General features: G+C 38.4%; 4 protein-coding genes and 2 non-coding genes across 15 annotated transcripts in view; all 6 read right to left on the bottom strand.

The window, feature by feature from the left end:
* LOC147178491 (tumor necrosis factor receptor superfamily member 14-like) overlaps positions 1-8,390 on the bottom strand; it is a 41,580-nt gene extending 33,190 nt beyond the window's left edge. For 2 of the 6 annotated variants that reach the window (XM_086067191.1, XM_086067197.1), the window contains exons 1-2: positions 6,388-7,611; positions 4,035-4,141 (exon numbers count right to left, since the gene is read on the bottom strand). In XM_086067191.1, the coding sequence (XP_085923317.1) occupies positions 4,035-4,076 (42 nt within the window). In that variant the 5' untranslated portion in view covers positions 4,077-4,141; positions 6,388-7,611. The other 4 variants (XM_086067193.1, XM_086067192.1, XM_086067194.1 and 1 more) reach the window with 4 other exon arrangements.
* Positions 7,762-14,342, bottom strand: dnase1l1 (deoxyribonuclease I-like 1). Of its 5 annotated transcripts, none has more exons than XM_086067188.1 (10): positions 14,248-14,322; positions 13,935-13,996; positions 11,310-11,464; positions 10,954-11,042; positions 10,768-10,857; positions 10,509-10,691; positions 10,350-10,425; positions 8,941-9,098; positions 8,629-8,725; positions 7,762-8,504 (listed from the first exon to the last, which is right to left on the bottom strand). In XM_086067188.1, exons 3-10 carry the CDS (start codon positions 11,454-11,456, stop codon positions 8,394-8,396), a joined length of 951 nt encoding a protein of 316 aa, XP_085923314.1. In that variant the 5' UTR covers positions 11,457-11,464; positions 13,935-13,996; positions 14,248-14,322; the 3' UTR covers positions 7,762-8,393. The 5 variants fall into 5 exon arrangements, with proteins under 5 accessions (XP_085923314.1, XP_085923315.1, XP_085923311.1 ...); XM_086067189.1 differs by having other exon boundaries at positions 14,240-14,268; XM_086067185.1 differs by lacking the exon at positions 13,935-13,996 and having other exon boundaries at positions 14,248-14,342.
* Positions 14,343-14,692: 350 nt separating this feature from the next.
* On the bottom strand, positions 14,693-20,947 carry LOC147178489 (solute carrier family 46 member 2-like). Its single transcript, XM_086069586.1, has 6 exons — positions 20,273-20,947; positions 19,034-19,225; positions 17,689-17,860; positions 17,508-17,591; positions 16,045-16,201; positions 14,693-14,947 (listed from the first exon to the last, which is right to left on the bottom strand). The coding sequence occupies exons 1-6, from the start codon at positions 20,906-20,908 to the stop codon at positions 14,809-14,811; spliced, it is 1,380 nt and encodes a 459-aa protein (XP_085925712.1). The 5' UTR covers positions 20,909-20,947; the 3' UTR covers positions 14,693-14,808.
* A 1,475-nt stretch (positions 20,948-22,422) lies between these two features.
* Positions 22,423-25,359, bottom strand: rpl10 (ribosomal protein L10). Its single transcript, XM_086070133.1, has 6 exons — positions 25,214-25,359; positions 24,433-24,491; positions 23,599-23,706; positions 23,114-23,252; positions 22,880-23,042; positions 22,423-22,627 (listed from the first exon to the last, which is right to left on the bottom strand). The coding sequence occupies exons 1-6, from the start codon at positions 25,234-25,236 to the stop codon at positions 22,472-22,474; spliced, it is 648 nt and encodes a 215-aa protein (XP_085926259.1). The 5' UTR covers positions 25,237-25,359; the 3' UTR covers positions 22,423-22,471.
* LOC147178488 (small nucleolar RNA SNORA70) lies at positions 22,695-22,827 on the bottom strand. Its single transcript, XR_015094275.1, has one exon. It is a non-coding gene; the product is annotated as a small nucleolar RNA SNORA70 (small nucleolar RNA).
* Positions 23,805-23,937, bottom strand: LOC147178487 (small nucleolar RNA SNORA70). Its single transcript, XR_015094274.1, has one exon. It is a non-coding gene; the product is annotated as a small nucleolar RNA SNORA70 (small nucleolar RNA).
* Positions 25,360-26,896: the final 1,537 nt, after the last annotated feature.

Raw genomic sequence — 26,896 nt, 5'->3', positions numbered from 1 at the left:
ACATCTATATGTTGGTATGTTATTTTCCCTTTCATTCTAGTCTTATTGTATACTCTCAGAAATCAATGCTGCTTGAAATGAAATAAATGGAAAGGTAATTATTTAGTGATCTTCAAGTGGACCCCACCCCCCCCCCCCATCCAACACACACACTTTTTTTTTTTATAGTAATATGTTATATGGACCCCCACTAATCTAAACATGGCATTCTGATTAAAATTGCGTTTGTGGGATTTGAATTAGGCAGCAAAATCGGCCTGCTTTTACCCATCTCAAGGGGGCGGCCATTTTGCCACTTGCTGCCCAGTGCCCACTATCAAGCGACTGCATTAGACTGACACACTTTTGATGCCAAAAGCTAAGCAGCGCTGTAGCATTATCACAACATTTGCCAAGGGGAAATATAAATGATGCTTGTACTTAGTTTTTATGGTGGCTGTCTTTTATCATTTAGACTCAGGGGCATTTGAGAAAAAAAGAGCCACTCACCTTGTCTCAAGGCCTTAGCTCTGCCCCTAGTTGCCATGCTAACAAACACAGTAGCCTCATATTACAGGTTGGCAATCAGAGCAGTGAGCATTGGCTACAAACTGCTAGAAGTGGAAGTTACGGCCTTTGTACATTATGAACTACAAATGTATACCCTACCTGTCCTTTATAATAGCTGAGTGTAACTCATTACCTGTCTGACAGTTTCAACAACACCAAGTAGCTAAGCTCCTCTTTTCCAGTCAGCTGTGTAGGTGTCACAGCGGTGGGCCGGGCGCAGTCCAGTCTCTCGCACTTTGTCCAGTCCTTTTGTCCACTCATCTGCCTGGCCTGTTGTTTAGTCATCTTTGCAGTCGCACCCGTTTCCTCTCTGCTTTCTATGCAATAGATGTGCACTCAGCCTCCGCTTTCCAACAATCCATTAACCTGAGATGAAACCATCCATGGATCCCGTATTTCTACTGCCTGCCCAGATTGGCATTGCTTTCAGTTCGTCAATTGGGGGAGAACAAGTGACTCGTGCCTGCCTGGCATTGGGACTTCCGCTGAGCATTCCTTTCACAAAGTCTCCTGAGCCGCAGTAATCTGTCCCATCCACCATGAAGTTGGCCCATTTATCCAAGCATTCCGGCCAGACAGTTCTTTGCTTCCATTACCCGCTTTAGTATGCTTACACTTTACCTATCATTTCAGGACAGTGTTTTTAAAACCGGGTGAACCCACATGCACGGATGCAGCAAGAATATATAATTAAGCAAGAACAACAAGACTAACTAGTATAAAGCAATTGCTAACAATGACAATAATGTCAAGGATAATGGGCCTCATTCACAAACAGCATTTGCATGCTTAAATCATGCGCAGATACACAAATCTGTGATTCATCAATATGTTTTTCTCAAATTTGTTCTTATTGTGTGAAGAAATTAAACATTTCCTCAAACCATGAGTATGCACAAACTACATTACAGGGAGTCCTCGAGTTACGCGCTCGACCTACGACGTTTCGACTTTACAACAGCCGCGCCTCGTGCAGCATTTTGTCCCTCGTCTGCTATTTTGTCCCCAGTGTTTCTGCTTAGCTAGTGCTAGCGCTTGTCTGTCTTTATGCACCGTGAGTATCTTTGGCTTTTTCTTTTACCTCTAAGCAGTAATGGTAAGTACAGCATCTTATTTTTTTTATTTTAATGTATTTTAGTTTTTTTTTATACAAAATATTTTGATGTAAATTTTGACTTTAACAGTGAAATCCGACTTACACGGAAATTTGGGTTGACTAAATGTCCTAAATAACCCTGCAATGGACACTTCTCTGCTGTTCATTTGTACAATTTTGAATCTTCAATTCAACACTTCATAAAACAATTCATCTTCACTCATGCATTACAAGATTTTCAAAAAAGGTACAAGTAAGCGATAGATGAAAGTCATCACTTTGACCTTGACAGGAGATAGCTGAGTAGACAATTGCTCACCCTGTTGGGTGAGATCGGGTGATCCTTGTCCTCCTCCAATTTTTTTTTGGTTCGATATTCTTTTCTTTGTATCCACTTTAATATCAGACTACGTTTTCTGCACCTGAGCCACGGAGTTGACCTCAGGTGACACTGCATTGACAGCTCACGTGATAGGCCTTGGTATCTTTCGGCATTGCTCCAGTGGAAACGCTTCAAAATTATTGTTTTTCGTTACCGATGCAATAACTTCAATTCCCATCATTGTGAACTTTTTGGGGCCACCTCTCACTATCATTTTGATGCATTAAACGGAAGTCCTTCCTTATACTGGGAAATAGGGGTGTGGTTTGCAGATCGTGAGCCCGTCAATTTGAATACATTCAGATTGACTAACATGCATGGTCATGAGAAGAAAACTGACAGGAAGCTATTGTGCCATGAATCTGGCGGTGATTTTGTGTATGCACTGAACTTGTGACTAAGAAAATTTCAACACATTTTTCCGTGAATAAGGCCCAATTATCTGACAAAATTGTTTTGAAAATGAAGATACACACAAAGCACAGTAGTTGCATCCAAGTAAGTGTATGAGGGGTGTCCCAAATGTTTCCAGCCTGAACAATTCAAGAGGCAGATAGAATCCTAATTGTGGACTATTTTTCAACATACCGGTAATCTTCATTCAATGCATTTGTTCCATCGATGCTCCAGTTGCATAAGTCCGTCCCGGAACCAGGTTTGTTCAAACCCCTCAAGGAATGCCTCTACAGCATCTATCACATCTTCAGCAGCATCAAAATGTTAATCATGCAGTCACTGTTTTAGTCTGGTGAAGAAAGACAAGTCTGATCTGGTGAATAGGGAGAGTGAGGAAGGGTCCGCTATCCACAGTCGCCTGCAGTTCTCACTGTAAGCTGCGGGGACTTAATCCGCAACAACTAAACACCACATCCGTGGCGTGTTGATCCCCGGTGAATGAGCAGCACTTTGCTGGTCACACAAAGAATTGAGCTATCCGCTGTATAAAGATATGGTGTACTTTATTTGTTTTCAAGGAGAGACCGGGAACTTTTGGGACACCCCTTGTACAGTGGAACCTCTAAGGTCAAACTGTTATAAGACTTCGAGTATTGTTGTTCTCTTATTGTGTGTTAATGCCGTGTTTGTGTTAAAGTAACAGTTGTTTGATCATTTCAAATTACCACAGTATCACACCAAGTTGTAATGGTAACATATGGCCACACAGTACAGGGTGGCGCTGTGTGTGAGAAGTGGCTCAAAAGTGTGGCTCAAAAGTATGCGACAACTGCCCAAAGGCATTACTGTTCTATTAGTCAGGGGGGCGATGGGCTGTGCAAATGAATTCCCTCTGCTCACTTCAACTGAACAAATACACAACACTTCTGTTTTTGGGCCAATTTTTTATCTGCAAAACTAAAAGACCAAAGAAAGGCCAATTACTTACAAATAATGTTCATGAATCTGTCTGGATCTGTCTTAATGAACACTTATCATTTGCTGAGCTAATCCATTTACCTCACATTTGTGGCATATCAAGATGCTGATTAGACAGCATGAATATTGCACAAGTGTGCCTTATTTGCCACAGATGGACCGAAATTTCAGTATTCTTCAGCCTTGCTGCTTCTTAGGCAGTACGTGGTGATTTCTGCATGTTGAGTGTGTGCACTTGAGCAGAGCAGATCTGAAACCTGTCTTGAATGCTTCAATGTGTGTGCTTTCGACTTTAAAAGTTAATTGAAATTTAAACACATGAAGGTGCAGTTCCTCCGATTGGGAAATACCTGTAAATAACATATACTTGTTTAAGTGGCAGGTGTTAACGCTATGGAATTTTTGTCCTTTTGGATGACTTCAGGGGCAATCAAATATAGAGGTTCCACTGTACTATATGAACAATGCAATTAAATGATATCAAATAAATGACACTGACAGTGCAGACCACCAACAATAGCTTGTGTGTAATCTTTCAAACAATCCAATCAAAACACCAATGTGATCAATTCTTGGTGGAGCGTAGAAAAGCTTGCCTCAATCACAAATATTAATTTGTCTTGTTTGTTTTACCAGCACATGAAGAATCTTCAGTTGTTTGATTCCCAACACCATTCTGCTTCAGACATTTGACACGAGCTGGATGGAAATTTAATTATTATGATGGATGTAAGATGGATCTGGGGAAAAGAGAAAACATTTCAAAAGTCAAAACAAATCTATTCCAGTACAGTACATCCCAGAAATTTATTGTCACTCTGCAGTCTGCCACCAGAGGGCAGGGGAGTCACATAATGTCTGCAGATTTCAAAGGTATTTTATTTTGAATACATAAGTTCTTATTGATGCTTCCTGGATGGCAAACTTGGATAGTTTTTTGACTTGAAGAAGTGGAATGGTTGTCATAGCAGTTTTTTTGTTTTGTTTTATGACAAACACATTTGCAAATTTTGCAATGCAACATCAGATCATTTTAATGTCCATAGCTAGATAATATGGAGGTAAGGCATTTATTATGGAGGTAAATTTGGTGCAAAACTAACTTGTGCAAAAAATGTGTACCTGTAGAAAAAAGTCTAAATTTGTATCTGTAAAAGTCGTGATTTGTATCTGTAAAAAAAATGTGTGCCTGTAAAAAAAAAATTGTGTCTGTAAAATAAATTTGTACCTGTAAAAAGAAAAATGTGTATGTGTAAAACAAATTTGTATCTGTAAAAACAAATTTGTACCTGTAAAAGTCATGATTTGTATCTGTACAAAAAAAAATTTGTACCTGTACAAAAACTATAAATTAGTATCTGTAAAAGTTGTGATTTGTACCTGTAGAAATGACAACTTGTAGTCAAAGAAGTCGCCACTAGGAGTCACAAGTGGGTTTTCTGCTGCTGTCCAGTGACGTGAGTTTTGCCCCATTTATCTCGCTACAAAAGGTGCAAAACTGATTCGTACTTGTAGAGCGCCGTGATTTGTACTTGTAAAGAAGGGGGCGGGCTCTGGTGTAATGAAGGGTTGTTTTGACCAATCAAGTGAGAAGGATTTGAGCGGATTGGAGCGCAACCTCATTGGTTTAGCGAACGACGGTGGCGGGACTCGCGGAAGGATACAAGCAGGACACATCGTCGCCAACCAACATACATATTAAGAATACTTCAGTCGACTGAAGTATTCTTCCTCAACATACATATTAAGAATACTGAAGTATTCTTCCTCAACATATATATTAAGAAGTATTCTTAATATGTATGTTGGTTGGCGACGATGTGTCCTGCTTGTATCCTTCCGCGAGTCCCGCCACCGTCGTTCGCTAAACCAATGAGGTTGCGCTCCAATCCGCTCAAATCCTTCTCACTTGATTGGTCAAAACAACCCTTCATTACACCAGAGCCCGCCCCCTTCTTTACAAGTACAAAACACGGCGCTCTACAAGTACGAATCAGTTTTGCACCTTTTGTAGCGAGATAAATGGGGCAAAACTCACGTCACTGGACAGCAGCAGAAAACCCACTTGTGACTCCTAGTGGCGACTTCTTTGACTACAAGTTGTCATTTCTACAGGTACAAATCACAACTTTTACAGATACAAATTTATAGTTTTTGTACAGGTACAAATTTTTTTTTGTACAGATACAAATCATGACTTTTACAGGTACAAATTTGTTTTTACAGATACAAATTTGTTTTACACATACACATTTTTTTTTTACAGGTACAAATTTCTTTTACAGACACAAATTTTTTTTTTTACAGGTACACATTTATTTTACAGACACAAAAAAAATTTTTACAGGCACACATTTTTTTTACAGATACAAATCACGACTTTTACAGATACAAATTTAGACTTTTTTCTACAGGTACAAATTTTTTGCACAAGTTAGTTTTGCACCAAATTTACCTCCATAATTTATGCCCATACTTATTTTCAAATAAAGGCATCGATGTCCATATATTTACTATAATTTATTTTTAGACTTGTATTTTATAATTCGATAATTTTTCAGGTTTTTCATTGTTTTGTGAAGTTGGCCTTTTTAGTGAACACAATCTCTACGATTAATGTGAGAAAAATCCCACTCAGTTTAAAAATAAGATTATTGTTATTAAAAATAGAAGAGTGCTGCAGTGATTTGACTTTGCGACTTTTTTTCCATTACAACTTCGAACTTGTAGTCCAAGCAACTTGGACTACAACTTCGAATTTGTAATCCAAGCAACTTGGATTTGAGGCGTAAGAAAGAGTCAACGTCTCTCGCCGACTCTCCACGGTCGCCATTAAATGAAAACAACAGCCACAAAGACAACTGTTTCGGTCGGTAACAACGGAGACTTTTGACAGCTCCCTCGTCAACACCGACATTCCAGGCAAGTGAGTAAATGTAAATACGTCAAACTGATCAAATACACTATCACAAAGGCAATAACTTACTTGTTTTTTTTCTTTCTTTGCGCTATTTTGGAAGGAAGTCGTCCAACGCGTCCAACATTTGACTTTCACTTTCATATTGACCTTTTCGCAAAAGCCCCGCCCCCCTCATTGAAAGCTTCAATTGTATTTTTTATATCCGTTTTTATTTTCACTTTTATTCATTTCTTTATTTATTTAGTCGTTTCTTTATTTATTTTTTGCTTATTCCTGCTATTGCTCGCCGCTCGTGAATTGTTCTTGTTTCGGCGTCGGCTACGGCCAACAGTCGCCGTTTGTTTAAGAGAAATAAAAAGGCTGACATTCCCAAACAACGTTTGCTGGCGGCATTCTTGCAAGACTTCACACTAATACTATAGCCTACTACTCTACAGAACTATTAACTGCCACATCTCGGCAACAGGCACGTTGTGATTATTTTTTGTTTCTTCATTTCCCCCTTATTTCTGAACCCTAAGCAGGCAGTGCACGGCTAATTGCTTCTGATCAGGACCTCACCCTGGCCAGTGGCCACAAACTCCACACTGTAAAAAAAAAAAAAAAAAAAAGAGCTGTTGGTTAGAATAAAAACAAAGATGTAGCAATTTCCATCCACAGTATGTTTTAAAGGATCATTGTGGAGTTGGTCACTTTTTTTTTTATACTCGCGACTAAAATGTAACTGCAGCCTCTGTGTTAAACTCGTGCATGGCGCCACTCCACCCAAGAAATTGTGGCGTGTTCGCCTGAACACAACACACTGAAGGGAAGAAACAAGCTGATAGGCACAGTTGAAGTAAAAAAAGTCAGGGATGGCACTTTGTACTCATTTGGGCATTGGTGGAGCATGCAGGATGTAGAAAAAGCATGAATATGACCTTTTTGAACTGCACATGGCACCCTTAAAGTATATTTTAATTAATTAATGTCACAAGAAGCCTTATCTAACTAATAAGAGAAAAGTTACAAACATGACTAAATATTGTTCCTTCTATCTTTCACGTTGAGCAAACAACTCTTTTATTATTTTTTTACAGCATGGTAAGAGTCGTGCAACACCTCGTGAAGGTGTTAGTTTTCGCCTTTCATCGTCATGGAAAAGGCACCATTGTGCTGCAACAAAATGGCGTAAACCACAGAATGCAACTACTGCATTTATAAAGACGGAGGAAGTCACAATTTTCTGACTCCCCTTAACAAATTCATGAAATTTACATGTTTGCAATTTGGCATGACAGCTGGCAATAATATTCATTTATGAAAAAGATTTGAACGCAAACGTCATCCTCTTACGCTTTTCCTTTGCTTCTTTCCTTGTTTGCCGAGTAGATTATAGCTGAAGTGGGTGAATATGTTGGCCGGCAGCAATGCATATATTTTCTTGCAATCCAGCAAAACTACAATAGGCAGTGTTGTTTATTCATTTGTGTTGTTATGGATATTTTGCATACAAACACTAAGCAAACATTGCTTTAAGCATAACAACCACAATCTCTTCCAATATGAAAGATAATGTGTGCATCATGCACATCTTTTGGCTTAGAATTAAATACTGATAGATGCGTGATGAAGTACAGCTTTGAACTAACGCATCAAAACATTTCAAATAAAAAGTTGATTAACATACGGTACATGTGTAACGCTATTATAATAATTCATACATAAGCCATGATTTTACTGTTGTACAACTTGACATATTTTAAGAAATGTTTGATTAATTAATACTGTGTCAATGCTATTTTACTATTATATTTTTCTGGTTGATACAAAAAAAAAGAAGCCAGTGTAACATTAGTATAGTCTGAAAGTTCCCACTCCTGCTTAGTCAATAAGAAGGCACTAGAAAAGTGATAAAATGTTTAAAAAAAGAAGCTTACACTTCCAGCATTGAGGTCATTGCAGGAGATCAAGAGATCTTCTGTGGGGTTGGAAAGTTTGCCTTGTCTATACCTGAAAAATGGTTTTAAAAAAATATGTTAATTTCACGATACTACACCACCTCCGATAGAATTCCATTCAAACTGGTTGATTCATCTGAAGATGAATAGAAGAAGTGAGACAAGCAAGAGGCTCAAGGAGACTTGTGGTGCATTGTTCTTCAGGAGGACCTCAACGGGGTAATGGTCACTGATCTTGAGCGCCTGCGCAGAAAAGAAAAGAAAACATAATCATTCTCCAATTTGACTTAGATTCGAATGACGTTTTATTTCAATATCAATCAAAATGTCACATTAAATGCAGTCATATAAACATGCAGATAGTTACCTCTGTCTCCGAGAGACGATACTCCTTTTGAAAGTTAAATGGCTTGGCTGAAAAGGGTACAACTGCATTGGCGAACGTGTCACCATGCACAACAATCCTGATGAAACACACAAAAATACCATAAATATCATTTTAGGTAAACGTGAATGAATAATAACATAATTAATTATAAAAAAAAAAGAATAATAAATGTCTTACTTTCCCTCAAATGGAAGTGCTCCATATTTCCCCTTTTTCAATTATTTGTATTCAAATTCAATGATTTCACATATACAGTAGTGGATATGTAGTACTTGGTTGTGACTCGTTTACCTGTCATAGGCGCAGGAGGTGGTCTCTCGGACGGTGGTGTCCGTCTTCTCAGGCATCAACCAGAACAGACTCTTGTCTGTAAACAAGGGCAATTTCCCGCGGCCCCTCTTGGAAAGGTAGTTACAGTCAGCATTGAAGTCCCCAAGAAGCATTATCTTCTGTTAAATGTACACACACACACAAAAAAATATGTTCACTGGCTTGACTAGTGAATGTGCTTGTAACTGTGACATACAAACAGAGGAAGCCAGGCCAGGCTTTTCATATTCACACAATATTATTATTCTTTTATTATATCATTAGTTCAATTTTTATGAAATGGCTTTCTATTAGGTTTACTTAAATATTTCAGTATGTAATGTAACTTGTTTGTCATGAACATTAGAAATTTAAAAGAAAAAGGAGGACTTTCCCAGCATGCCGAGCTGCATAGTGAATAGCTATAGCCTGCTAGCGACTTTCGTTATAGCTAATTTCATGTTTTAGCATTAATGTTACTTCTTGTTTGTCTTTCCCTGTTGTGTAGTTGTATGTGTTTTTCTTTCTTCTTGTGCATCATTTTGTGGCACTGTGAGTTAACTCATTCACTGCCATTGACGGCTTTAGACGTCAAACATTCATTTGAACTATTTCTGTTAGTTTAACATTTTTTCCACTTTTAACAAGAGTATGAAAACCTAGAAAAAGGTTGTTATTGTACATTTAGAACATATATAAAATGTGTGCTTAATCGTGAGTTAACTATTGAAGTAATGTGATGAATTACAATAAAAAAATGTAATTGCCTGATGACCTAATTTCTAATAATCTTTTCTTTTCTTTTTTTAAATGATCTTTTTTCCAAAACCACATTTTTAATAATCTTTTCTTTTCATTTTTTAAATTATCTTTTTACCCAAAAAATAAAAGATTGTTAAAATTAGGGTGTCAGGCGATTACATTTTTTAATTGTAATTAATCGCATGACTTCAATAGTTAACTCATGATTAATCACACATTTTATAGCTGGTCTAAATGTACAATATATTGTTTTCTTACTCTTGTTAAACAAAACTGATCGTTCATCTCTCTGTTCACCAAGATGTCAACATGGCCGTTTCGACCACTACCTACCGTAAGTTTAGTTAGCTGAGCTGAGTGTTTCTACTTTTCTACGCTCTATAAAGTGTTAAAATAGTCTCCATGACAACTTCCAATAGGACTAATCTTTGCTGCAGTTTTAGATATATATATAACACAGATCAAATGCAAAAAAATGGATGGATGGATGGATGGATGGATGGATGGATGGATGGATGGATGGATGGATAGATAGATAGATAGATAGATAGATAGATAGATAGATAGATAGATAGATAGATAGATAGATAGATAGATAGATAGATAGATAGATAGAAATGACGTTTTACCTCCGTTTTCCACATCCTCCTTACATGTTGCAAGACATCATAAAGTGCATCAAGCTCCTTCGAGACATTAGCTGGGCTGGTGTGTTGCGGGATAAGGACAAACTCTTTAATTGCTGAAGACGCAAGTAAAAAGCGAGGAATGTAAGAATATGGACGCACCTCTGTCCCACATGTATACTTTTTTTTTTCATGCTGCTGAAGTTTTTGGAAGACGTGTCAGCAGACTGACCTGTTTTAGGAGCTTTGAAGCGGACAACAAACGGCTCTCTGGAGAACGCATCAACATCTCCTGGCCTGTTGTCAGGGTACTGATACTGGCCCGTGACTGTGACTGTGTCAGTCCTGCACACATCGCACTTCTGTCAGATTCGGTATAAAGTACACTGAGCTGACGTGTGTTTATGTGTATTTTGCTTACCTGTAGACAAAGACATACTGCTCCTGGTAGGTTTCAGACCTGCCCAATCTCTCACTCGCCACAGCTTTATACTCATGATAAAGGTCATACCTGAAAATTAATCATACATTAACAGACAGGGACGACAAGGGGTGACGTATTGCTCAAACATCTTTGTGCATGCATGTGTAATCATTTATTACTTACTTGTTAAGACGCTCAAGTAACTGGGGCAAAGCTTTTTCTCTGTTGTCTCTCACTTCCTGAAGCAGAGTCACATCGCACCGGGTGATTATCTGCAAGAGGTCATGAAAGAGAGAAAGCATAACAAATTTGATGAGCCTGATGGGAAGGTGGGTTGTGTGTGCTGGACAAATTAACTACTGGATACAGTAGTTTAGGTAATATTTGGTGTTGTTAGATAATCGAAGCAAACTACCAGTCTCCTTTAATTTGAGCCCAATACGTCTGTACCTTGACATTATATTTCACCTCTTCTTTTTTTTTTATGATACTCCCCCTTTTGAGTGATAACCAAGTTCATCAGCAGTGAGGCGCCTTACCTTAGCGTACGTCTGCATGACATCCTGCTTCTTGGCTTTGGATTCCCCAAAATGTTGAAGGTTGAAGGCACAGATTCTGAAATCTGAAGCCCCCTGTACGCTACACACATCAAGACAGGGAAGCAGGAGGAGGAGGAAGGGCCTCATTGTCGTAGCTGTAAGAATAACATACAAAGATGATTTTGTATGATTACAAATGACAAATACCATGCAGATTACAAGTAAAAGTGACTTGACCTGATCCAAGCATACTCGCACACCTACTATGAAACAAACTTCTTAAAGAGTAACTCAACATTAAATCAACTTTTTTTTTCTTTTTTTTTTGCTGATAAACTGGTGTCTACAAATGCTGTCTACATGTCCTGGTCATTATTTTTGACATTTTAGTGCATATTTGTTGAAAGCTTGAATTTGGGTCAAAACCCGTGTGTTCGGCGCCATCTTAAGGTTGCACACTGGGATAAACACAATTTGCCTGTTATAAACTACGTTACTTGTGGCGCATGACGTAGTCTCCCCCGCCACCCAACGGCTCATTCTCATACACGCCTCCTTAAACGGCTTCTTATCGAGTTGCTGCTGTCAATCACAGCCAGACCACGCCCAACCCTCTCCCCATTCGCAACCCAACGGTCCTCCAGGCTGATTAATATTACATTTGTGGAACATGAGTTGTGCAGCAAATTCCAGCTGTTTTTAATCCATCTCAGGGGGCAGCCATTTTGCCACTTGCTGCCGACGGAAGGTAACATCACAGTTGCTCAGGCTCAGTCAACGACCAATCATAGCTCACCTGCTTTCTAAAGCTGGGCTGTGATTGGCTGTTACCTGAGACCTGAACAACTGTGATGTCATTTTCACAAGGACAGCAAGTGGCAAAATGGCCACCTTCTGATAAGGATAAAAACGGCTGGATTTTGCTGCACAACTCATGTTCCACTAACACAATATTAACCAGAATACCATATTTAAACTACTTGTGGCTGCATAGAACATATTATTGGCAATCATTTTTTATTTTTTTGGGGGGGATGACTTCCACTTTAAAGCATAAACTTCAACCTGAATAAAGCCTTTGTTGTTGTTATTGTTATAATTAGTTATATTTTCCAATAAATATAAAGTGTGGGCAATAAGTTTCCGTACATTATTTTGAACAAACTCTAAAAATTTAAATTGGGCGATTAATCTATTTTATTTGGAAGGTTTTTTTTGTTTTGTTTTTTAGAGGCTTCCACAATTCAAAGTGTATCCCCACTGATGTACAGTGTACACTCCTCGCAATAACAACATAGCTGCAAAGAGAGAGGAACTAAAAGCAGAGTCAGTGTTGCTAACTTTGCAATTTGGTTTGCTATATTTACCTCAGAACTTTCCCAACCCCTTTAGCAATTGTTAAAAAAAAAAGATAATAATAGACTGGCAAATTTAATCCTAAATTAAAAGAAACACACACACAGTCAATCACACAACATTGCATAACATTGCAAAAGCAGAGCTGTATCAACATGTTGGAATCTTTTGCCCGATGGTATGTGCTTCACAACTGCAAATATTTTTGCTTAAGTCGCCCTATCTCAACTCTATAACTCTATATGGGAAAAGAGCATGAGGACTGGGGGAGATTATATTTTACATATTGTATAGTACATACCAGACAGGTGAAAATATGATGGGAGGAGCAAAACAATGCCTTGGGTGTGTGCTACTGTGTAACTTTTCTTGTGTGCAGCTTTAAAGTATTTAACTTGTGTTTTTTCCCCCTTGCACTGTAGCTTCCAATGTAAAGCACAATATTGTATTGTATCGCTGTTAAAATGACAAATAGTAGACAACACTATATATGGCATGCAGTCACAAGGCTGGGTGGAATATTCACAATAGTACTTATCTTTGGGTGCTTGCGGAAGTGCTATTGTTAGTCATCTTAGTCATGGGGATAAAGATATAAAAAATTGTGGGAAAGCCACACAACAGTCACAACATTAGGTTCCCTTGCATAATCCAATAAATGTGCCTATACAAAAATAATAATGCTAGGGAGGTATTCATTTAACGCTGTAAATACTGTGACGGAATAGACTGAAAAATGTCTGATATTTTTCTTCCTCCATCCTTATTATGAGAATCAAGTACCTCACAGTATGATTTAACACAGTTCTACATTATATACAGTATAAAGGGTGGGCAAAGGTTTTTCAGTCCGGTCCGCTATGAATTTACATGATCCTATAATATGCGCTACAATAATATAGCCTTTTATCCCCCTAGGTTCGAGAGTTAAAGCATGTTTTTCAATGTTATTTATTTTTTTGTTTTGTTTTGTTTTACTCTAGTAAAATGTTTTGTTAATGGTCTTTTATTGAAAATGCAATACAAAATATTAGTAAAACAATATTTTGTCCTTTGTATTTAATAAATTGTGGTTTTAGCCATTTTTTTTAATTATATAAGGGTTAATTTATTATCATGTTTACCAATAAATACATTAAGAATTCACTATTTACTTATTTAAGCATTATTATGCACATTAAAAAAAATCCCATCTAGGACATGGTTGTATATAAATTTTCTGAATATGTCAATGAAAGTGGACCTCCGTATAGACAATAAAAAGCGTACCTAATGAAGAGGCCGTTGAGTGCAGTTTTACTCGAAATATTTGAAGTTCATCCCGGCTCAGCCTATACGGTAAATGAGGGTGAATTATTATTATTATTATCATGTGTTGGAAAATTATTTAGACATTCACAGATCTAAATCTGTCAACCTGCATACTACTTACTCATAAGGAGGACCAACAAAAATCTCTACATTAAATATGACGTTTGTTACATACACGTGCTCACACACGCACAATCCCGTCTGATATTTTCCTGACCCATTATGTGTAAGAATCCTGCAATGAGAATGAAAACAAAACACACCATCTTACCAGCTTCGGTTGTGTTTTGCTGACGGCTTCTTCCTTTATGAAACATGAAGCCTGCCCCACAAATGCCTGCCGAACTGACTATTTCCGGTGGGCGGGACTTTCCGATACAGTACTTGGTAAGTCTACAGTGCACATGCTGCAGTACAGCTGTGCTGACTGCCAGTTTCCAATGGGAGGTGACTGTCAGGTTTTACTTCCCTTTGCCCTTTAATCAAATTCAGTGGGAGGATTCTTCACCAAGTGTTCATAAAAAAACAACAGCCCTGTATAAAATGCCTTTATAACGTGTTTATTGTTTGAAAAAGACATGGGATCCTCAGTTGAACTAGTTCACACATTCAAAAACATGACATGCTGTGAGGCTGACATTATTTTCTCACAGTCAGCTGTGCAAATGTAGGATTTATACTTGAAAGGTTCTGAGCCCCCAATTCGATCATTAATCATACAGCAGTTTTGTGAGGATAAAATTGTAATGAATACTGGTTAACTCATTAACTGCTAATTAATCCACTGTCTTGTCAAAGACTTGGGACGAAGGAAGCAACCACTTTTTCCTGATCATTGTTCATGGAGCATTTTTCCAGCAGTTTTGTCGTCACTGGGTTCTTCATGTTCAAGTAAAAGGTCATGTTGACCCGCCTCTTCGTCTTCAATGACCTGATGGATGCACCCAAAAGACAGTCTACTGTCGAATATTCTAAAAAGGAAAGACATAGAAGAGAGTTATGAGTTGCCACATTTAAAGGAGACATTATGCCTTTTGTAACAATTTAGAGCTAAATCATTACTTGTCACATCTTTTGTTTTGCTATATTTAGCAACTTTTTAAGATTCAAGTATAGGCTCTGTTTTCCTGCCCAATGCAAGCGCGAGGCGTGGCCTAAATCTGCGCAGGGGCAGGCTAGACTACATTTGGTATTTTCGCAGACCAGTGCAAGCTGGGGCAGCGCGGTGCATTTTGAAAAAGCGCCGTTGTGGGTGTGGACACAGCCAACTTGTATCGCTGCCAATCAAAGCGGCTCCTCTCACTCTGGACGAGATACACAAAATATGTTAAGAAATTGCAAGCAGATATCCATGAGAAGATGATGTAAAGTTGGCCAGAGAGATCACAGATAGGGAAGTGGGTACTTGGATTCTGCCTTCCTATTATCATACACGTCCGCGAGTGACTTCAGTTCATTTGATGAGCTTGTGTCTTTGAGTTCACGACCAGATAATTTCTTTGGTAAAGGGTCATCTTTGTCTCATCAGTCCATAAAACATTTTCCTAGAAATACTGAGGTGTGTCCTGTGCAAACTTTAGATTGTGATGCTGTCACTCCTCTCTCTGCAGGTTGTAACCGATGTCACTAACAGTTGTTTTAGAGTACTGTATTTCTTTACAGTTATGCGTCACCAACAGCTGCTGCTTTCCTGGAACTACCTGTTTAACGTCTGTTCTTTCGTATAGCAGTGAAATCTTTCTTCTGCAGGACATTCCAAATGGTTGTACAGTTCTGGGTGTGGCCACAGATTGCGCTGCGGCTCTGATTGATCTTCTCTCACCTCCACAAATGCTCGCATTTTCACCCATAGACAGCCCTCTGGTATTCATCTTGGTTACCCCTCTAAGAAGTATAGATATTGTTGTTATTGATTTAAAAAAAAAAATACTAATCTGAAACTCATCATATAGGCAAGCATGTCAAGTCACATGTTCCTATAATTTTGTTCAATTTTGTTTGTACTGCACTGCAATATCATTTCAGGTGTATTATGTGTTTGTTTGTATACATTACGCATGCAGCGTACCTTATGGGTATGATGGCCACAATGGAGATCAAGCCGGATAGTATCAGGACGAAGCCAGGGAACCAACTCAAAGTCTCTTGGTAAATCTTGGCGTACAGCAGGTTAGTTCCCGCACTGGACATTTTCAAAGACAGCTGCAGCGCGATGAGGACTTTACCTGGGAATGAGAGGAACTCAAATGAAAAGATTGCTATTTATAAAGAAACATTACATTATCATTTAACACTTCACTTGCTAAATAAAATTTACTTGGGCAATTTGCAGATATGCAGCAGTAGTAACTATTAGACAGGGGAACTTCAATATATTTTTACCAATAAACATGTTTTACTTGCAGCAAACATCACTTTCTTTTTGTTTACACCATTTCTCTATTTTCCAGGCTGTCAAGGCTGAATTAATTTTGACCTATTGCCATTGACGGCTGTAGACGTCAAAAATTTATTTGAACTATTTCTATTAGTTTAACATTTTTTCCACTTTTATTAACAAGAGTATGAAATCATAGAAAAAAAATATTGTATATTTAGAACAGATATTACATTTTTGATTAATGAGTTAACTATTGAAGTCATGCGATTAATTACAATTAAACATTTTAATCGCATGACTTCACTAGTTAACTCACGATAAAAAAAATTAATCGACTGACACCCCTAATTTTTTGTAATCTTTTTTTTTAAAGCACGTCGGGCGATTAAACATTTTAATTGTAATTAATCGCATGACTCCAATAGTTAACTCACGATTAATCACAAATTTTACATCTGTTATAAATGTACAATAAAAAAAACATTCCTAGGTTCTCATACTCTTGTTAACAAAAGTGGAAAATTTTTAAACTAATTGAAATAGTTAAAATGAATTTTTGACATCTATAGCCGTCAATGGCAGTGAATGAGTTAATTAGAATGAGAGAATGAAAGAAGCAAGCTTTTTCCAAGTGCTTGTGTTATAACAAAGCCAAGGTACTATTGACTAATTAACTGACTGGAAGCCCATTATCATTTAAATTACTATCCTTTTATTAGGATAGGATTGTATTTAATTGGGTCCTTGGTTGCATCTTTGTCAGAACTCTTGATAAATCCGACTTCCACAAACTTCTCCAAAAATAAATTTAAAAAAATTCTTACAAGCAGAAATTGGCCCAAGTACGCACTGACACTTGGCACACATACCACTGATCAACTAATGTTTAATGAAATTTCCACTAAATCAATATTCTTTAGTGCTTATCCTCACGACAGTCAGAATCAGATGGAGCCGATGCCTGCTGACTTTGGGCTCGAGGCGAGGTAAACCATAAAATGGTTGCCAGCCAATCGTGGGTTGGGGTGTATAGACAAACAATCATTCACACTTGCATGCCTTTGAATGTGGCAACAAGCCAGAGTACCTGAAGAAATGCCACACAAGCACAGGGAGAACATGCAAACTCCAGCCAATAAATAATAACTCACTGTATGAAGAACCGTGCACTTGCTGGGACAGTAGAGAATAGATCAACGGAACTGGCATCAGGGAGAAGAGTGCCAGGACACGGGCTACAGAGAGAAGGTCCTGGTGTTAAGATAGAAATTTAAGAAAAATCTTTTTGGTGGTATAATTTAAAAAAAAAAATGTAATCCCAAAATAACTTACCAATGAAGAACATGTATGTAGTGGTGGCAAAGGCCATAGGAAGCATGCTGGCGGCATTGGAGAGCAGGCCGATAGTGATCAGAGAGCAATCACTGAGCCACCTTGATAAAATCACGGAACTCAGGAAGCTTGAGAGCGTAATCAGGAAGCCTGAGGCATTCCCATAGCTAACCTGCAGGAGCGGCATGGGTCAAAGTTACAAACAAGCTTGAGTGGGCTACACGTAGCAATAATAGGCTGAATCGGAACATTCTGCCCGCCATCCACTTCCAATCAAAGTCAGCAAATGAACGATTTTCAAAAGAGCGAGTTTGCCTGCCTGGTCTACACAGAAAACCGTCAGGGCCAACAATCATAAATGCCAAACCTGGATTTTTGCAAATCCTTGTGTGTGGCTAAGCTGTAAAAATAGCAACACATTGATGTATTGATTATGGATGCACAGAAAATGTGTGCTTCACTTTGTTAAAAATCTTTTTTTACAAATTCCCGTCCCTATTGCAGTTGCCAGTTGCATTGTCTGCTATCCTTGGTCGTCAGTCAGAGTGCTTCTTTAAATGGCTGCATTCTGTTTATGTCACAGTCAACGGAGTCAAATGGCTCTAGAGTACATACAAAGATTTGTGGTTGTAAATATTGAACATGTGTAAGATTTTTAGCCCCGATTCCTTTCGTACCCTAACCACGCTTAACACCCCTGGCTCAGACAGAAGGATAATCTTATAGGACAATCTAAGAGTCGTGTCTTTGAATTGATGGAGGAAGCCAGGACACAGAGACCACACGAATGTAGTGTGTATATGAACTCATTCGCTGCCATTGACGGCTATAGACGTCAAAAATTCATTTGAACTATTTCTATTTAACATTTTTTTCCATTTTTGTTAACAAGAGTATGAAAACCTAGAATTTATTTTTGTACATTTAGAACAGATGTAAAATTAATTGTTAATAATCTTTTCTTTCAAAAAAATTGTATAAACTTTTTTTTAAAGAAAAGATTATTAAAAATTAGGGGTGTCAGGCGATTACAATTTTTAATCGTAATTAATCAAATGACTTCACTAGTTAACTCACGATTAATCCCAAATGTTATATCCGTTTTAATATAATTTAAAAAATTCTAGGTTTTCAAACTCTGGTTAACAAAAGTGGGAAAAAAATGTGAAACTAATAAAAATAGTTAAAATGAATTTTTGACGTCTTTAGCCGTCAATGGCAGTGAATGAGTTAATGTCATACAATGTGCTTATGATCAGCATTTACTAAAAAATTTGAAAATATTTCACTTGTAGCACAAACGTCAATGCTGCAACAGCCAGCAGGTATTTTAAAACGGACTCACCTGGGTCACACTCCAGTGAAGAGGCTCCATTAACTGAAATAAGACCAGAACGTTTCTCGTTGAAGAATCTATAGCATTGTAGAGGAGTCCGGACATCCACAGCAGTATTATGTTCGCAACTTTGCGTGGATGGTCACATGTGGTGTCAATGTTGGCTTTATTCAAAGTCCTGTTATCACTCATTGCTCCTGTCTGCATGGAAATACATTACTGTACATACACTTTGACAAATTAATCAAATCATATCACTATATCATCATGAGTACATTCTTTAGGAAGATAGGTTGGCTTTTCGCAGACTACATGTGGATGTATGAGGAAGTTATGTTTTGTGTATTAACTCATTCACTGCCATTGATGCCTATAAACGTCAAAAAATTATTTGAACTATTTCTGTTAGTTTAACATCCCCCCCTTTGTTAACAAGAGTATGAAAACCTAGACATTAAAAAAAATTAAAAATACAATTGAAAAAATAAAATAAAAGATTATTAAAAATTAGGGGCGTCAGGCGATTACATTTTTTTATTGTAATTAATCACATGACTTCAATAGTTAACTCACAATTATTCACAAATCTTATATCTGTTTTAAATGTACAATATTTTTTTTCCTAGGTTTTCATACTCCTGTTAACAAAAGTGGACACAAATGTTAAACTAATAAAAATAATTCAAATGAATTTTTGACGTCTATAGCCGTCAATGGCAGCGAATGAGTTAATAATGCTTACAAAATACAATACAATAAAAAACAAACACTAATGATGTATTTAAAAAAAATGCAACAAACAAACCTTCAGGCTCGACCAGGTTGGTTTGTGAGAAAGAATTCCAGTTTTGTCTCCCACTGTCTTTTGTACAGGTTGTATTCAATTTCGTTGCACCTTGTGGTACAATGACAATAAAGGTATTCTGTTCTATTCTATTCTAGATTAGTCTTGACATGAGTCAATTTCTGAATCATGCAGAATGGATGAAGTAAAAAAAAAACTTTAAAAAATAAAAGTTTTAAGTATTAACAGATAGTCAGGCAGGGCGGATTTGAATTTGAGTTATTTTCTTTATGGCTGGTGTTCTTGGACAAAAGTTAAATACATACAGTAAAAGAATATACACTAGCATAAATTAACGCCATTAACTTCCACTGAAAGTTATTTGTCAGGCGGCATTAAGTCAACAAAGCAATGACCTCCTGCTGTATTTGTGATACTAAAAGTATGAGCCACAGAACACTCGCCTGTAGGAAGAAGATCACGTAGAGCATGCAGGATGCATGAAGCAGAAAACACAGCAGCAAGGTGACAACACCTGGTCTCAGGGTCGTACCGGAGAAATCATACAAGTGTCCGGCCGTGACACATCCCACAACACCAGATAGTCCACTGATAAGATCCGCTCTCATCAACACTTTGGATCTGTCCTGCCCCGTGGAGCTAAGCGACAACAAAGTCAAGATGCCACTCCAGAACACCGTGGAGCCCCCGCACAATCCAGTGATGATCACCTCCACCCACAAGATTTTGAGAGGCCAGTCCAGTATCAACATGAATAGCACCACAAGCCGGGACAGCATTAGGCCAAGCAATGGGACCGTAATCAGGCTTTTCCTCCAGCCCATGTCCCCAAGCCATGCCAGCAAAAGGCCTGGAAGGATGGGAACCAGTTGACTCAGGACTCTGTAAGTCATGAAGAAGTTGGACACAGACACCTGCCAGCTGTCTTCCAAACGGGATCGGTTGCTAACCGATTGGCTTGTCGCATTAACGTATCGTTCCTTTATCACCATCGGCAGAACAGTCAAGAAGAACGCGTTCCCCAACTGGGCACCCATTGCCACGAGCTGAATGCCCCACAAAAAGTGGACTCTGTGCATACCTGTGACGAGATGAGACGTACAGGACAGTACGTCGCGTGAACTGCAGTTTTGTCAACGCCTGTGGAAAGGAATGGCTCTTACGCTGGTGGCGGAGCAAATCGTGAATCTTTTGTCTGCTTAAACAAACATTCATATGACATTACTTAAGCACAAAGCAGCAAAAGGCAAGCACAAATTATATATTTATATATATATATATATATATATATTGTATATATATATATATATATATAGAGAGAGAGAGAGAGAGAGAGAGAGAGAGAGGAGAGCAAATTCTTCCTGGGTATGTAAACTTATGAGCACAACATACTGTAGTTTATTTCTGCTTTACTTGACAATAATAAATGCCAAAAGCTTTTTAATTCTAAGGATTGAATTCAATTTGATTTATATATTGCTTTTAAGAAAATTTGGTACAACTAGGCTACTTATATATATATATATATATATATATATATATGTGTGTGTGTGTGTGTGTGACAGGTCAAATAGTCAGCCACTGCTAGACCTAAACCAGGATAAAAAAAAATAATAAAAAAAGATGGATATGTGGCAAGTGGGTGATTCAAAACGTTAAAAAAGAAAAAAAAAAGAGCAAAAATGGTTAACTGTTACTGAGTCCAATCGGATCTCAGGGAATGTCATTTAGCTAAAAATTCATTTTGTCTGCTTTCGGGAAGGACGAAGAATTTGGGAAGTATAATGCATTTTTTTAATACCGTAGTTCAAAACTTGTCACTTTGTGTGCAAGACACTTATTCCTGATTGCTCCATCATGACCAGGGGTCACCGACGTAGTACCAGATAGCCCCTCTGGACCATGGATACCCTGTCGGCCAGTTCCCAAAATAGCTCAGCAATGATGGGGCATTGTAATTTTTTAAGAATGTATAAGTGATTATTTGAAAATGTAAACAAAAGCATTGCATATTGGAATTCTGGTTTCCTAACTATTGTGAGAAATCATTGACAGTCTTCACATAAATGTCAATTGTTAACTAGGGTTGTCACCAACGAATCTTTTTAGATATTTTCGATTAATCCATTACTTGTGTAAATACACCGCCTTGTTTAAAAGGTAGAAATTTCCATCAGCAAATTTTTCTTATCAACTAAGCAGCTAGCCAATTATTTTCCCCAGCTCTAATAAATACACGACCAAAAGTATTTTTAGTAGATGTATTATTTCTACCAGTGGTAGCTCTTCACAGTAATCCAGGCTTCCCCACTCCTGGTCACTGAGGGCCCGAGTCTTGCAGGTTTTAGATATATCTGTCCAACACACCCGATTCTAAAGATTGGGGTCATTATCAGGCTTCGGCAGAGCTTGCTGATTAAATGAAACATCTAAAACCTGGAGGACTCTGGCCCTTGAGGACCAGGCGTGAGGAAGCCTACACTAATCAGTAGCAAAGAAGTACCGGTGCTCTGAGCTTCAAAAAGGTTGGTGACACCTGACCATGATAATACATCATTTCTAACCCAATAATTGAATACACTCGACACATTGGTAATGAAAGCCACTTTATTGGTTGTAGTCAATGAGAGGCTGCTGATGCTCTAAATGGTGTGGAGGGCCTTCCAGCGGGACAGAGGTCCTTTACTGGGGATGTACTTCACCCCACAGCCATCAGGAATGACACGCTTCTCAGCCATCATCTCATCAAAGTCGCAGGCATTGAACTTGGTGAAGCCATACTTCTTGGAGATATGGATCTGAACAGGGAAGAAAAACATGGCAATGACACAAAAAACTGATTGATAGCAACAAAAGATTGTTAAGCTTTGTCTCAGTGGTCCCTTAAAGAACTCAGCACCTCACAGCTGAGGACATACACAACCAAAGAGTTGCTGTCTGCAGCCTTTGCGCACCAGAAATGCACTGCAGCAAGACCAGTCGGCTTAATAAGCTGCAATATTTGATGATAAATATATACAATTGTTTTGTATGAAGTGACATTTGCATACCTTCTGGCGTCCAGGGAACTTGAACTTGGCTCTGCGCAGGGCTTCAACCACATGCTCCTTGTTCTGGGCCTTGGTACGCACAGACATGATCACCTGACCAATGTGCACACGGGCCACAGTGCCCTGCGGCTTACCAAAAGCACCACGCATTCCTGTCTGGAGCCTACAAGCAGAAAGGGGACAATTCAGTTTGGGGGTCATTTAAGGTCATGAATAACAAGGAGCCACACTCACCTGTCAGCTCCGGCACAGGACAACATTTTGTTGATACGGATGACGTGGAAAGGATGCAGACGCATGCGGATGTGGAAGCCATCTTTACCGCAGGTCTTCACCATGTACTTGTTAGCGCAGATACGTGCAGCCTCCAGAGCTGCACAAATAGCCCAACCATGCAGTATGAAATTTATCATTGTCTCAACGTGAGTCGCAAGCAGTGACTGGAGACAATTGAAAATCCTAATAGGCACAAATCTCTCAATGATGGTGGCACTAACAGTTTATGGATGAGGAGGGTATTCAAAGGGGTAATGTTCACTTTGGGCCAGCTATACATGTAAGAGTTGATGCTAATAAACCAGGGCAGTTCACATTTGTGAGTTAGTAGTTTCGCAGTTTTGACCAGTCAAGTGGTTTTGAAATTGCATTTACACATTAGTCAATATACAGTATACTGCATAAAGGTGAGGGGGGGGGGGGCAGGCCTGACCATTTCTCACCTTCTGAGGACAGCTGCTCGTATTCATCGGAGACCATATGGCCGCACAGAGGGAATTCATCTACCTTGGCCCTCTTCCTGCCCAAGTCAAAGATCCTGATCTTGGGATCTAACAAAAAAAACAACATTTGTGTGAAGCGTTTTGTTTGACAAGATTATCATCTAGCTGCAACTGCAGAAATCTTAATTCTCCAACATTTTCTTTGAACATGTCTCAGTGGTCCCTTAAAGGACTCAGCACCACCCAGCTGAGGACATACACAACCAAAGAATTTCTGTCTGCAGTCTTTGCACACCAGAAATGCACTGCAGCAAGACCAGTCGGCTTAATAAACTGCAGGGTGGGCTGTCAGACCACTATGAAATGATTAACACTGACAATCGTTTAGGGCTCAACAATGAAAAAAATAATAAGATTGCAATTTTATTCCTCAACATTGCGATTGAATATGCAATTACTTTGTCAAAGTACTCTTCCCATTTTTTTTTTTTTGCAAAAGCAATAAAGTAATCTAAACTACAACAAACAATATTTATTATACATAAAGGTTTTGGTTTTACAGGTTACATGTGGGCTACACTTCTTGACACTTAACTTATCCAGACAGCTATGAGTGTATGTTGTAAAGTCTATGAGTGCCCTGCAATTGGCTGGCAACCAGTTTAAGGAGAAACCTGCAAATGAAGTCTACCAACAGACCAAAATGAAGCTGATGTTTTTGTTTGCAAAACTGTAATCTTTACGATTTGAAATTGCATTCTACTACAGTGCAATGTTGATATGATTTAGATGTATAATTCAAACCCCCTCGATGATGCAAAGTGACCCACTCACCAGGCACACCCCTACAGAAGCGGGACTTCGGGTAGGGTTTGTTCTTGCAGTACCTGTAGCTGTGGAGAAGGCATTGGACAAATAGGATGGTCATCGATCGATTGCTACACTCAACAGGAAACTCAGAGAAGAAATAAATATATATATTTTTTTAAATCTGAACAATTCACAGAATATCCAAAACACCAACAACCCTTGTTCCAATACATGTCCACTCTACACATCATGCGATATCTGATCTCCATTTAGCAAGTACACAAGTAAATTGTTTTATTTTATTTTTTTACGAGGCCTAACAAAAGTTATTCTCTGTTCTTAACTAAGCTTATCGTCTCCATTTTAACATTTGAAATTTGAGACTGTTCGGAAACAAAGCTATAGAACGTAAATCAAAGTTAAGTACCACAATGATATCAAATAAATTTGATGCATAATTGCACATCTAAGTAACAACGTTATAATGGCACGCGTATAATAGTCCAATAAACGGTACCGTCTTACACCGGTATGCTAGCGTGACGCTAGCTTTGTGCTAGGTAACGCCAGCTAAAGTTTTCTATAAAGTTAGCGCTACAGAAATGAAAACATGAACTAAAAACAGAAGAGCGACTACAATGAACGAGTGTAATATCAATTGAGAACTTTCAGGAAGACAAGGTGCCAGCAGCCTTTTGCCACCAGGCCCGTGAGCTAGTACAGCCCACATGTCGCGGGGTGGATGCCGCTGCCATTTTACTGTGCTGCCTGGCCGCGGCTCGACACGTCAAAAGAGCCAACTTACCAGCGGGCTGGTCGGCGGCCCATGGTTGCAATCTGAAAAGTAACGAACAAATAAGTGTTACATTTTTAATATTTGTCTCTGCGCTTTGAATAGTACCGACATTTCTTTAATTTACTCTCGAGTCAAAGAAAAAGCGACGCGTCCACGCACTCACCGAATGGAGGAAAGGAAGTTGACTCTACTTCCGCTTCGTCATATGCTCACGAAATTTGCCAATATTTTTTACTTATTTTCACATCTTTATTTTCTGACACAAAAACGCCATTGCATATCTTTATTTGATTTAAACGTTTGATTTAAGCAAGTTTTAAGAAAATAAACTGCAGTAAATATGTTTGAGGACGGTCGTCTTGTTTCAAAGGAACTCTGGGAAATGTAGTTTTGTCTAGACACTACGTCGTCGGTGATAGTCTATTACTCAATAAAGGCGAAAACTTATACTTAGTTGTTATAATATAAATGTTGTAATTTAAAAATGTCGTGACTTTTATTCAATCTGAAAAGCCAATTTGTTTTGACCTCTTGCTATTTTTTTAATGTTGTAGTAGGCTTACTACTAAATATCAGCAAAATCACAACCAACGTCTGACTTTGTGACTTGTCATTAATGATAAACACAACCAATGTTAATCAATTTGTTACATTTGACAGTCGAGATGTTTTGGGTTCAAATTTCGGCAAGTGAGGCTGTTTACAAGATGACCACCAAGGGGCAATATTGTACCGTGGTAAGCTATGTGAGTTTTTTGAGAAAATGAGAAATGTAATCTTTGAACTCTTGTTGTTAATGCAAAACAATAGAGAGAATGTAAGAATTTCCCAAATCTGAAATGTACTATGAAATTACTCTACCGAACAGAATTTGCTATCCCATGGTCCCTGAGGTTGTTTTGATTATGCATATCCAGATGTCATGTTTTGTTTGCTCTTGGACTAATATATGGGGATTTTTGCATACATCTGCTGTTGCATTTACCTGTTAATGCTCTGTACTCGGCTGGTAAACACAACGTCAATTAACATCAGCTTTGGAGGAACATTACTACTGGATCAGTGAGTCAGAACACTTCTTTTAATCTCAATCATGGCAGCCAGTGAGCTCTGACTGGGATCCCTGTGGAGTCTCATGTGAAGGTCATCTATCAGCTTTGGGACACTGCCATGTCTTGTCTAATCCTGTTTTGTCTGAAACACTCCAGACTTTCCTGTATCTGAAGGGCAAGGATGACATTCTAACAGATTCAAGGGAGCAAACACCATAAATGTTTCTTTAGCAAGTGGTTGTTTGTTTCTGGTGACCTGCAGTGATGGGGAAACACAAAGACACATATATCAGGGTGTGGCTGAACACCTCGTGTGAAAACGGAAATGTGTGTAGTTCGTGTGATCTGTTCTAGGGAGTGTGTTATTTGCAGGGAACAATGTGAGTCGAGGGGTTAAGGTTAATTATAGCGATGATGATAACATGTTGATTCGGGCAGGCTGCCAAATAAATAATACTTAAGGGGCCCTAGACTTTTGTAATGTTTTAAAGATGTATTTCTTTATTTTGTTTACATACAGTACATCTTTTACTTTTATGTTTTTACAGGTACAAGCAAGTGGACATGAGTAGGAATGTGCACCTGCATTTTGGTGATGATTGGTTATAGTTTCCAGACATTTAGACTAAAGCTTTTTTTA

This window comes from Leptonotus elevatus, chromosome 2 (genome assembly GCF_054856555.1).
Source record: "Leptonotus elevatus isolate MCC_2025b chromosome 2, RoL_Lele_1.0, whole genome shotgun sequence".
NCBI lineage: Eukaryota > Metazoa > Chordata > Actinopteri > Syngnathiformes > Syngnathidae > Leptonotus > Leptonotus elevatus.
The sequence above is the reverse complement of the archived record's forward strand: the minus strand, read 5'-3'. Positions and strand labels throughout refer to the sequence as shown.

Bases quoted from the DNA above. Each gene is read 5' to 3' on its own strand.
- dnase1l1 (XM_086067185.1), bottom strand. From the start codon at position 14,293: ATGTTTCATAAAGGAAGAAGCCGTCAGCAAAACACAACCGAAGCTG. The intron at 9,099-10,349 runs GTAAAACGTCAT...TACATTTAACAG, and splicing joins GGAGGATGTGGAAAACGGAG to AAGATAATGCTTCTTGGGGA. The intron at 8,726-8,940 runs GTAAACGAGTCA...GTGTTTCATCAG, and splicing joins ACCTCCTGCGCCTATGACAG to GATTGTTGTGCATGGTGACA.
- LOC147178489 (XM_086069586.1), bottom strand. From the start codon at position 20,908: ATGCACAGAGTCCACTTTTTGTGGGGCATTCAGCTCGTGGCAATGGGT. The intron at 16,202-17,507 runs GTGAGTTATTAT...TCTCATTCCCAG, and splicing joins AGTGCACGGTTCTTCATACA to GTAAAGTCCTCATCGCGCTG. The intron at 14,948-16,044 runs GTACGCTGCATG...TTTCCTTTTTAG, and splicing joins GTGGCCATCATACCCATAAG to AATATTCGACAGTAGACTGT.
- rpl10 (XM_086070133.1), bottom strand. From the start codon at position 25,236: ATGGGCCGCCGACCAGCCCGCTG. The intron at 24,492-25,213 runs GTAAGTTGGCTC...CCTTCTCCACAG, and splicing joins GGCCGCCGACCAGCCCGCTG to CTACAGGTACTGCAAGAACA. The intron at 23,707-24,432 runs GTGAGTGGGTCA...TTTTTTTGTTAG, and splicing joins CTTCTGTAGGGGTGTGCCTG to ATCCCAAGATCAGGATCTTT.